The 12558-nt window shown below is 45.4% G+C and overlaps 1 protein-coding gene across 1 annotated transcript in view; it reads right to left on the bottom strand.

Moving 5' to 3' along the window:
• The window catches only part of ADAMTS18 (ADAM metallopeptidase with thrombospondin type 1 motif 18), a gene marked incomplete at both ends in the record, with an annotated part of 157275 nt that extends 145591 nt beyond the window's left edge, over positions 1-11684 (bottom strand). Inside the window, 2 exons of the mRNA XM_079724025.1 lie at positions 8199-8515; positions 11411-11684. Coding sequence (XP_079580151.1) covers positions 8199-8515; positions 11411-11684 — 591 coding nt within the window. The remainder of the gene's footprint in view (positions 1-8198; positions 8516-11410) is intronic.
• Between the last annotated feature and the right edge of the window lie 874 nt (positions 11685-12558).

Raw genomic sequence — 12558 nt, 5'->3', positions numbered from 1 at the left:
TGGATCCTAATCAGAGTCTGGACAGAAGATGCCAAAGGAACAGCACAGCTTTCTACCACTCCCGCCAGCTGGGCCCCCTGCTGAGGTGATTAATCAGAGGTAAAGTACCCACGTATCACAGATCTGGGCAGAAATGCTATACGGGTGGCATTTTTGCATGCCTCTTGGCTTGATCTTCACATTGGAGCTGAGTGTCCAGAATTTAAGCAAGAGGTGCATTTTCCCAACTGGAAGACGTACGCGGTAACTGGATTCATCTGGTACCAATAAAGTACAAATAATCTCAGACCTAAGAATTGTTCTTTCATGGTGAACCATGGAACCCTGGGCAAGTTGTGGATGGAAGCATGGCTTAAAAGACGGGATGGGGAAGTAGTCAAATTAGTATCAAAATTCCACCTCTTGGAGCTTCACAATGCACATTAGCACATTAAAAGGTGAGAAATGTATTAGAGCAAAGACATTTGCTTAATAAGAGTTTCCCGAATTTTATTGGAATATATGACCATGATACCACTTATAGGGTCATAAAACCCTTTTATGGCTGGAATACCTCTTAGTTAGAAATCAATATATAATATTATAGTACCTCTTTTGGGAATTAGTGCTTCGGTGATTTTCTTGTCACTACCAGACTATGAAGAGAGGTTCCTTGAAAAAAAAGTTTCCACAGTCAAATAAGTTAAGGAAACTTTTTAAACAGAGTTAAGCAAATGTCTTTAACATAGGACATTTCTGAGTTGTTAACATCCTAACCTAAAACCATACTCCATGAACCCTTTGTTCCAGGGCTCTGCTGAATCACAGCCTGGTTCAAAATAAAATAGCATTTCTGGGTCTAATATCACCACTCCATTTCTTCCTTAGAATGAAATCCAGTGACACAGAATACAGCATCCACCTTGCTTGCAGCTTTTTCCACCCTGTGCCCTGAACACTGCCTGATATAACAGAAGCCCATCAATAGTTGAATGACAGAGTCATTCAGTGTATCTTTCCGGTCAGTTCTCCAAATGTGACATTTCTACTAAGTTGCAGAAATGGGCTCAGTCTGTCAAACCAACAGCAATTAAGAAACAAACTTGCCTATATGTCCAATGTCTTAATCCAATGGTTCTCTAATGTTAATATGTATTAGAATCACTTGGAGAAATAAAAATACATACTCCTGGGCCCAGCCTCCCTGACCTTCTGTTGTATGTAAAGACATTGACATTTTCAACACCTCAAGTTAAGCTAATCCAGCTGACCACACTCTGAAAATTACCGTCTTCCTGAAAAAGGAATGCCGAGGTAGAAAAATTGGGGGCAAAAGGGGCTTTGAGATCTCCTATGTAGGAAGAAAGACACAGGTTTGTCCTAGCATCCCAGAAAACGAAATTAAGAAATACAGGTGAAAGTCATAAGAAGGCAGGTTGAATGTAGTTCAACATCAAGATGAAGGGTCTCCTGACAATGGCATAGGCTTCCTGGATGTAATGACAGTTTCATCAACATGGTGGACAAGGAGAAGCTGGATATGGTCAAAAGAACGTGCATGGCAGACAGTGATTAGATTGGGCTCATCTGCAACCCTGAGACTCTGGGACAAAGTTCTGCAAACCTAGATAACCTTCACAGGATGTAAGGCAGCCAGACATAGGGGGCAGTGGTGAGCTGGAGAGAGCTTGTTCCTGTTGAAAGGCATTCAAAATTTAAAAAACTTAAAAGCTTTTGCACAGCAAAGGATACCATAAGCAAGATGAAAAGACAACCCTCAGAATGGGAGAAAATATTTGCAAACAAAGCAACTGACAAAGGATTAATCTCCAAAATATACAAGCAGCTCATGCAGCTCAATATCAAAAAAAGCGAACAACCCAATCCAAAAATGGGCAGAAGATCTAAACAACATTTCTCCAAAGAAGACATACAGATGGCCAAGAAGCACATGAAAAGATGCTCAGCATCACTAATCATTAGAGAAATGCAAATCAAAACTACAATGAGGTATCACCTCACACTGGTCAGAATGGCCATCATCAAAAAATCTACAAACAATAAATGCTGGAGAGGGTGTGGAGAAAAGGGAACCCTCCTACACTGTTGGTGGGAATGTAAATTGATACAGCCACTATGGAGAACAGTATGGAGGTTCCTTAAAAAACTAAAAATAGAACTACCATACGACCCAGCAATCCCACTACTGGGCATATACCCAGAGGAAACCATAATTCAAAAAGACACATGCAACCCCAATGTTCATAGCAGCACTATGTACAATGGCCGGGGCATGGAGGCAACCTAAATGTCCATCAACAGAGGAATGGATAAAGAAGATGTGGTGCGTATATACAATGGAATATTACTCGGCCATAAAAAGGAACGAAATTGGGTCATGTGTAGAGATGTGGATGGATCTAGAGATTGTCATACAGAGTGAAGTAAGTCAGAAAGAGAAAAACAAATGTTGTATATTAATGCATATATGTGGAATCTAAAAAAATCTTACAGATGACCTCATTTGCCAAGCAGAAATAAAGACACAGACGTAGAGAACAAACATACAGATGCCAAGGGGGAAAGGAGAGGGGTGGAATTGGGAGATTGGGATTGACACATATACACTATTGATACTATGTATAAAATAGACAACTGATGGGAACATACTGTATAGCACAGGGAACTCTACTTAATGCACTGTGGTATCCTAAATGGGAGGGAAATCCAAAAGGGATGGGATATATGTATATGTATGGCTGATTCATTTTGCTGTGCAGTAGAAGCTAACATAACATTGTAAAGCAACTATACTCCAATAAAAATTTTTAAAAACACCCCCTCCAGACATAACAGTAGCCAGGATTCACTCATGGAAGTTTGCAACTCCTGTTTGATGGATTATTCCAAGTAAATAACTGCCTACTTAACTCCTGAATAAAATGAGACCCATCTTGGGGGGGATACATTTTAAGAGATTATTTTGAGTATAGTTTAATTCTGAATTATTAAATTCCCTGCTGGAGAAATCCTAACTGGAATATGTATGTATGCAAATATATTTCACTATTAGAACCCCTCCACCCTTTCTCACTTGCTCTTGGGGTTTCCCTAGCAAGTCAAGATAATGGTTAGCTTTCCTGTCAGTACTCTATTATCTAAAGGGGACTTATCATTTTTTTAATACACACTGATGCACACTAGGAAATTGCTAGAACCTTGAAAGTCACTCTGATGCCAGTTGCCAGCTGCCCTCTTGGTGAAACACCAATGCAGACACTTCAGGTGGAAGAAGATTCATCTCAGTTTCCTTCACCTCATGTCAGTTTCTGTATTCGTGGAAGAAGAGTCGTTTATCTCTTCTGGCTTGTGAACTTTGATAAGCGTGTAAGAGACCTGCCCATCCACCAAGCATGTTAGAGACCTGCCCATCTCCTGAACCCTTGAATCATACACTACTCTGAATGCATTACAGCACTTGCTAATTCACTTTAGGAACCCCTTGTTTGACCAAAGAAGGTGAGCAGTGTTCATGGGTTCTGGGTAGCTAGAAGGAAAAATTCTTCCTCCTGGAGTGATTATTTCCCTCCATCCCCATCTCTCAATGGGCCTAGAGAAGTGATTTCTCAATGTGGAGCCTCAAGTGATTTCCCAGGGTTCACTATTGCTATTCAATAGTGTTTCATACGCAGGTCAACGCACTGTTAGAGATGCAAAGCCATGATATCAAAGATGCTAAGTTGGCAAAGGTGTTTTTGCTCAGAAGTCTTGTTTCTATTCACAAAGAAAGGAAAAAGCACCACAATTTGGGCTGAAAACATTTACAGGAGTCCTCCACTTTCACAAGTTTGCTTTGTGTCACTTTGCTTTTACGAAAAACCCAATTAGCACCTGTTTTTTGCTAACCAAAAGAAATACAAAGAGGATTTTCGTTTTTATGGGGGGAAAAAAAAAACCCAAAGCAAAATAGCGATCAGTGTGGTCAGTGTTTGTTTGCTGGTTTTGCACCTAACCCTTATACAGGCAGCCTCACCCTCAGCAGGGAGAGTGGCACCACCCAGCTCCTTCCCCAGGAACTGCACTAAGAATCTCTGCATCAAGCCACTGTAGCTCTGAACTATGTGAGCACTTGTGCTTTATGTCAATTTATTTTGTGCATTCATTGCCAAGATGTGTCCTAAGGTAATTGCTTCTTTGCTTTTGTAATTTTGGCTTACAAAAGATTTCATAGGAACACTCTACGTTCAGATAACAGGGAAAACCCGTATAATACTTCTTGTCCATATATGATATCACAAAAGAGGGTATACAAGTGGCCAGCAGGCATAAGAAAGGATACTCAACTTCATTAACCATCAGAACAATGCAAACTAAACCTATTGTGTGATATTGCTTCACATCATCAATGGGAGTGGCAAAAATGGAAAAGACAGACAACAGCAAGTGTTGATGAGAATGTGGAGCAACTGGAACTCTTATACACTGCTGATGGCCGTGTAAATGAGTGCAACCGCTCTGAAAAGCTGTTTGGCAGAACCTAGGAAAATAGTGGTAAGTGCAGTTCCTGGGGAATGCGCTGGGTGGTGCCACTCTCCCTGCTTAGGGTGAATGCTGCCTGTGTAAGGGCTAGCTGCAAAACCAACAAACGAACACTGACCACACTGACCGCTATTTTGCTTTAGGGAGAACATATATATTAACCTATGACCCAGCAACTCCAGTCTTTGGTATGTTTCCAACAGAATGTGTCCATAAGCTCACCAAAAGACATAGACGAGAATGTTTAGTATTACTCCTCCTAACAGCCCCAAACTGGAAACAGTTTAAATGCCACCAACAATTAGATGGAAACAATGTAGAATATTCATACAGAGGATTTATTGTATGACCCTCTCTTAGGTAAAAAAATTTTAAATAGGTGAACTTAAGCTATGTTACAAATTAGGATAGTGGTTACTTCTGGTGGACAGTGACTGGAAGGGGATGTGCGGTAGGGGTCTTCTGGGACACTGGTAATGTCCTGTTTGATCTGGTTGTTGGTTACAGCGGTGTGAACTTTGTAAAAATTCATTAGGCTGTACTCCACGATTTTTGCATTTTTCTGTATATACATTTTTGCACTTTTCAGTAGAAGTTACAGACATTAATACAGAGCAGTGTCTCAGCTTCTCATTCGTGGTTTTGTCCTCTTGTTTTATTTTTCTTATTGTTTGATTGAGGATGGCTGTGTCTGTATTTTGCTGTTGTTTGGCAGGGACTTGGGGAGGTGGGTAATGCAAGGGGGATAAGCTTGATCCTCTCCCTATCCCATGCCCCATGGGCCCAAACAATTGGATAATTGGAGTCAGATGCCTGGAGATGGCCGTGGTCTTAGAAATAATTTCACATGGCTCAGGAGAGGAAACTGAGGCCTACAGAACTAAAGTTAATTAAGTATATGTGGCTGGCTTGTTGAAAAGTAGGAACAGATTGTGAGTTTCATGATTTCAATTTATAACAGCCTTATTAAAAAAGAATGAAATGCCATTTGCAGCAACATGGATGGCCCTAGAGATGATCATACTAAGTGAAGTAAGTCAGACAGAGAAAGACAAATATATGATTTTGCTTATATGTGGAATCTAAAAAAAAGGATACAAATGAACTTATTTACAAAAAAGAAACAGACTCACAGACTTTGAAAACAAACTTATGGTTACCAAAGTGGAAAGGTGGGAGGGAGGGATAAATTAGGAGTTTGGGGTTAACATATACACACTGCTATATATAAACTAGGTAATCAACAAGGACCTACTGTATAGCACAGGGAACTCTACTCAATATTCAGTAATAACCTATATGGGAAAAGAATCTGAAAAAGAATGCATATATGTATATGTATAACTCAGTCACTTTGCTGTACCCCTGAAACTAACACAACATTGTAAATCAACTACAGTCCAATATAAAATAAAAATTGAATTAAAAAGATAAAAACAGGGCTTTGCTGGTGGCGCAGTGGTTGAGAGTCCACCTGCCGATGCAAGGGACAGGGGTTCATGCCCCGGTGCGGGAAGATCCCACGTGCCGCGGAGCAGCTGGGCCTGTGAGCCATGGCCACTGAGCCTGCGCATCCGGAGCCTGTGCTCCACAACGGGAGAGGCCACAACAGTGAGAGGCCCGCGTACCGCAAAAAAAAAAAAAAAAAGATAAAAACAAACAAAAATCAGATTGGTATGCAAAGAAAAAAAATTATATCGTCCTCATACACGGGCAGATGCGGTTGCCAATGACTTCTTTCACCTTCAGCCCAAAGATGGAACTTTTTAACTTGCCTCATTCTATGTGTTAAGTGGTCATTCCCTGTTCAAAAGTGAATCTCCTTCTTAGGAGAAACAACCTAACATCTATGAATATGGGATAATTGGTCAGATTTCCTATCACTCACAGAAAGTGGAATATTGAGCGCATTAACCACGGGGAGATAAGCTCCTTCCAAGAGCTGCTGTAGCACTTTCCATGTAAGAAGTCACTTTATCCCCACAGTGCTGTAAACCCTCCTGTTATTCCCATTGTAGAGAGAGAGACACTACAACACAGAGAGATTCATAACTTGCCCAAGGTCCTACTGGTAAGGGCTGGTATGAAAGATGAACTTGGACAGACTACTTTTTTTTTTTTTTTTTTTTTGCGGTACGCGGGCCTCTCACTGTTGTGGCCTCTCCCGTTGCGGAGCACAGGCTCCGGACCCACAGGCTCAGCGGCCATGGCTCACGGGCCCAGCCGCTCCGCAGCATGTGGGATCCTCCCGGACCGAGGCACGAACGCGTGTCCCCTGCATCGGCAGGCGGACTCTCAACCAGTGCGTCACCAGGGAAGCCCAGACAGACTACTCTGTCTGGGAAGCCCAGACAGACCACTGGGTTATCTGGAATGGGATAGTTTAAGCCACTGTGATGGAGGGCCTAACCTCCTTCTGAAGACATAAGGATACTGGAATAGACAGAAGAGAGGGAAAAGAGGAGGATGCTCCCAAACGAGCAGGAGACTTATGACAACCAAACCAACCAAACAACAAAAACAAGATATATTCACGTGTGTGCAGGCTGCCTAGGTATGTGTAACTATCTTAGAATATATAGGTCACTAGTAAGCCATATTGTTCATTTAAACAGATCCAGCTTAGCCGGGAATTGTTAAATCTTTGCTTCGCTCTATAGTTTAAAGACCATACGAAAAAATATCGTAACTCTGGTTGTGATAAAAGATTTTAACTACGTGTCAAGTCACAATATGAAAACAAAAAAGTTAAATAATAAAGTTTCAGCTAGCCAAGAACATGGGAGTCTTCATTCACCAGCACCTAAGCCCCTCCCTCTTGCTCAGTCATGATGTATCATGTACTTTACACTAACTACATCCTCAGCTGGGCTTTCTCACATTTTCCTTCTTCTAGCCACACCATAGCATGACCATGGTGTGTCTCAACACACACAAACTCTTCTGTCAGTTACAGACGCTTCTTAATTGCAACACAAGATGAAATCAACCCAGATCACCATTTATTGCCTCACAGATGACTGAATCCTGAGACAAGCATCATTTATACCAATATTCTTGGTCTCGAGCCCAACAGTTGAGGATTACACAAGAGGAAATAACGCTTGTCCCAAATGTTTTTAAGTGTCCTGCCTTCCCGGATGCCACACTTAATCCCACCAGCCCCTGAACACACCACAACACACTCAAAAAGGACGCCTTATGCGAGCAGGACAACATGAACAGATTAGTTGAAAGAAAACAAGAGGCCTCCCTTCCACAGGGAAGGTTGGGCTTCCCAGGGCAGTGAATGCACTTTTGCATTAAATACAGTTTTCCCTGTTTCAAAGCACTGTAGAGGCACGCAGCTTGTTAGATTTATATAAAGCCTGGTCTCTCAAGACTTTCCAAAGCGAATGGCATCCATCAAATTAATTTCCTTGGGGGATCGTCTCAAACATGGAAAATGAAGAGGCCCAGACCATTAAACATCAAAAGAACGTTCTAAATGGTAATTAAAGTTCTTTTAGATAGATTTTCTTTTTCTGGGAGCAGATTAGATTAATTCAATTGAGAATATTATACGTATCAAAGCTGACAGTGTGAATGTGTGGAGCTGGCTGCAAGAGTACTTAGGATTGCAGACATCTGTTCATTCCAGTTACACAAAACACAGGCAAGAGGGAGCAGGGGGTGCTTACCAAGCCGGCACATGTAGACACAGCGACGGAGGACAAGCTGTCGTTTCTGATAAATCCCTGATAGAAACATCTTGGCACCACGGGTTCCCGAGTCTCTGAAGCACCATCTTTTCCAAGTACCTGGACAATAAAGTGACTGCTCAAGATCGCCGAGGGCTTAAGTTCTAAGTGTAGTTCCTGTCCAAATGCTGAAAATCGGTAATGCAGGGAGCTGCTGGCACTCTGCGCCGACCGCTTTCTCCTGCCGTTGTGCAAAATGTCGTGTGAAACATAGGACCCGCCCGAGTCCACTTCTACCGGCGTGACAAAGACGTAATCTGCAATGGGAAAGGTTTCGCTGTCAGCACCCACAGCCCACAGTGCCCGAGGGTCCCTTTCCAAAAGGCTGGCAAAGAGCAACACACAGCTGAAAGATACTTGTTCTATTGCCATGCACCTAAACTACATATAATTCAGAGCAGCTCATGACAAGGAGAATTCTGTGATCTTGACAATTAGCTCTGCCACAGCAATTCCTACAGAAACTAAGAGTCAAGCACCATCTTGTTGAATGTCAAGAATGTTTCATGGAAAATGCCACAACTCTCATGGTCTGCAGAGAGAGATGGACTTTTTATATATTAGTCATAGCGTCATCCATACATAAAAGTTGATTTGGGGGAGACAGTATTAATAACTATAAAAACCACAAAGCCAAGAAAGGAACACTTTTTTCCAAGATGACACCTTTGTGTTTAAACTACATTGGGAGCACTGGGGTGGGGGGGACAGAGTTTAAATTTCAAATGTAACTCACAGCACTGAGTAACTTGAGATGAAGTCTCAGGTAATTAACAAGTAACTGTAGTTTTATGTTTCCAATATTAATTATATGTGATAATAAAACTCCAGCACTTGTATCACTCAACGTTTTACAAAGGAGCTTTCCCTGGGACAATTCCATTTAATCGTAAGCGTAAAATAGAGTGGATACATAAAAATGCCTCGAAATTGTCAGAACTTCCCACTACAGTCTGTTGCTGAAAATTGCTCAGACATGTTGGTGGGGGCGTGTCAGATCAGGGGACACCTGGAAAGACGTGTTTAAAAATACCTTCACTGTTGCTCCCTAGAGCAGCGCTAATTACTGCTTGTCCCAGAGAAGAGAAGTTAAACAATTTGCTGCTTGAAAAAAATGAGGCCAGCAAACTGTTTTCTATCACATGACATTGAAATTGAAAAGTATCATCCCACAAGATGATTTGGAATATGCCTTCTGCCCATTAAAAAACGCTCTGTATTTCCACTTTCTAGGCACAGAACGGGAAACTAATTTGGACCGTGTTTAGAAAGATTCTGAGTAACCAAGAGGCATGTTTGAGTCACTTGGGTCCTTGGTTACTGGAGGAAAAGAGGAATTTCCCTTTTCCCAAAATAGTCAACAACCGGAAAAAAGAAAAAAGAAAAAAAAAAACAAGAAGAGACAAGAAAGAAAAAAGCTAAGGAATGAACAGAAGCCCTGTAGCTAGCAGGGATCAACGAGTGATACTCTAATTGGTCCTACATTAGAAAAAAAAATCCCAATATGACAATAATTTTCAACTATGTTCTGTGTATGAACCATCTGTTACTCACATTGCTTGAGAAATTCATTCTTACAATGTTCTTGCCATCCTCCCCATTTTCTTCTTCACTCCTTTAACTAGAAATACTATCTAATTGACATGCATAGTAAAAAGCAATTGAAAAAAATGTTTTTCTCTTAACCTTAAAAAAGCTGAGCAGGATATACATGATTTCTCTTCTCTTAAAAATTGCTACTATGCTGTTTTCCTGGTATGTGGCTTTTGATTAAACACAGCTTTTTCCTAGGGACAAACCACCTTCTCCCTCGCCCATACTAAAACCTAATTGTGAAAACCATCCCTGACATGTGCTCAGACACAGTCTCTATAAGCTGATTCTTACCTTCTTGACCAAAGCCATCTGAAACTCTGCCTGCTCTTAGCTGGGAGAACACGCAGAAGCCTTAACCAGCCAGCGGTCTGCAGAATCAGCCTGCAAAGCCCCCCACCCAGACACCTGCTACCAGTTTGTTTCCAAGGGGAGAATGAACGAGCAGCTGATGGTAATATTCAGTCCCTGATGGGAAGAGGGGCCGTCAGAGCCCCTGTAGTGAGTGATCTGATGAATCGGCTCAGGGGCTACCTAAAGATGAGGTCCTTACAGGTGGTAGCTGGAGTGGAGGGGACCTCCAGCCATTTGGCCCTGATGAAACAATGAGGGGTTGTTTTAGAAACTGCAGCCAGCTTTTCTGGTTGGACAAAAGGTGAATGTCTCAAGGGCAAATTCCTGGCTCTCCCCTGTCCCCTCACTCACCCACTCGCTGGCGGCGCAGCCTTTCTCCATGACTCTGCCATCCCCTCTCTCCCCAGTATGATCCCTGGTCCCCTGAGAGGAGGAGGTAACCCTGCAAGACTAAAAAATGATAAACCCCCAGCTAGACATCAAGGTCTTGCTATAGAAACCTTGGATCAGGAATCAGCTGTTCTCCAGGAGCTGATGGGAACAATGGAACAAGGATTTTCCTTCCAGGTGCCAGGGAGAAGTTAATAAATGACAGAAGTAAAGAGTGTTCTGGAAGTCTGAAGCGAGGGAACTTCAAAGGAGATAAAGCAACCCCCCCCGCGCGCCCCCCCACCCTGCCAGAGGCTACCTGCTTTCCTCTCTCTAAAAGTCATCTTTGGGAATCAGTGATACGAGGGAAGAGAAAAGGGAGAAAGAAGGAAGGAAAAGGAGAAAGGGGACAGGAGTGAAGTGGGGGGAGGGAAGATGGGGGAAGAAGGAGGCATGTCCTTTCCCGGAAGAGGAAGCAGATGAGGAAGGTGCCCTTTGATATCAGCTACCTGGTCAATATCCACTCACTTTCTAATTTCTCACCGCAGCACGGAATTTTTTTTTTTTTTTTTTAAACCAGCCGTCTGTGAACGAGGGAAAGTATTGTTTTCTCATTTATGTGACTTGCAGCTTGAGGCACTGATTCTTCCGATAAGTTCAGAGTCCGGGCCACATCCCCCATCTCCAAACAGGAACCGCTTCCAGGACGCGCGCACACCTGCCACGTGGGGGGGAGGGGTGGCCTCGTCTGCCCTTTCTCTCTTTGGGGGGAAGGAAGGGACAAAGTGCCTGGAGAGGCCCTTCTGTGGGGGGGGGGCGGGGGGGCGAATACGAACCGTGGTTTAATCCGCTGCCGCCGCCGCCTCGGCTGTCACTGGCTAAGGCTGCGGCGACCGACGCACAGCAAAGGCAGCAGAGCTGGAGCGCCTGCAAGAGAAAAGGTGACACCGTGCGTGAGGAGCGCGGCGGAGCTGGGGTCCCCGGCCACCCGCCGTCGGCGCCTCCCCGCCGGGCACCTGCCTTAGCCACGCGCCCCCGTCCCGCCGGCCCCCACGGCGGGCCCGAGCGGGCGGCGGGGAGGGCGCACGCGAGCAGGAGGGCGCACTCCATGGTCAGGTGCGGGCGCGGCGGCTGCGGGCGGCGCACATCCTCCCCGCCGCCCCGGAGCGCGGCGCTCCAGGTGCGGCGCCAGGTGGGAGCCGCCGCCGCTCACATCGCGGGCCGGGCGCGCCGGGCCTCCCCGGTTCCGGCCGCCCGCGCGACCTCCCTCCCGCCGGCGCCGGCCTGTACAGCGCCGCCTGCGGCTCCCGGAGGCGGCACGGGGGAGCCCCGGGCCAGGGCTGGCGCGCGCCTCCGAGCGCAGACGGCCGGCGGACTCTGTTCGCGCCTGCCCTCCCGTCCGTGCGTCTGTCTGTGTCGGGTGTGAGAGTCTGAGGCTCCCGGGGCCAGCAGAGCCAGCTGGCTCCCCCAGCGCGCCGGAGCCGAGCGCCCGCCTCTCCACCGCACGGTGATTGGCGACCAGCGGCTCCCGGGCCCGTCCGAGCCCCCGGGCTGGTGCAAGGGCGTGGGATTCCCTGCTCCCGCTCCGAGGGAGGGGGCGCACGGGGAGGGGAGGCTGGGGGAGAGGAAGGGGGAGGGAGGGAGCGACCGCCGAGGGAGGGAGGGGAGCGCCCTGGGCCAGGCTGGGAAAACGTCACTGAAGCGCACGGAGGGATGAGCCGAGCAGGGCGGCAGCTCAGGTGAGTGGCGCGGCTTCTCTCGCTGCCGGTGCAGACTTCTGTTTTAACAAGTCTCCTGGCGAGACAGCCCAGGCATTTAGCGCTCTCAGTACCTCCAGCTGTCCTCCTCTGCTTTATCTCGCTCACCTCGGACCCTCTCCTTGCAAAGGTGGGCCTTATTAACCCCTTGATAAGGTTGAGGAAACTGGGCTGGGCTGGGCTCCAGAGTACCTCGCTACCCAAAAAGTAATCCCGGTAACTCGCAA

Source organism: Hyperoodon ampullatus (assembly GCF_949752795.1).
Source record: "Hyperoodon ampullatus genome assembly, chromosome: 18".
Lineage (NCBI taxonomy): Eukaryota > Metazoa > Chordata > Mammalia > Artiodactyla > Ziphiidae > Hyperoodon > Hyperoodon ampullatus.
Note: the sequence above shows the minus strand (reverse complement) of the source record. Positions and strands in the feature narration are given on the sequence as shown.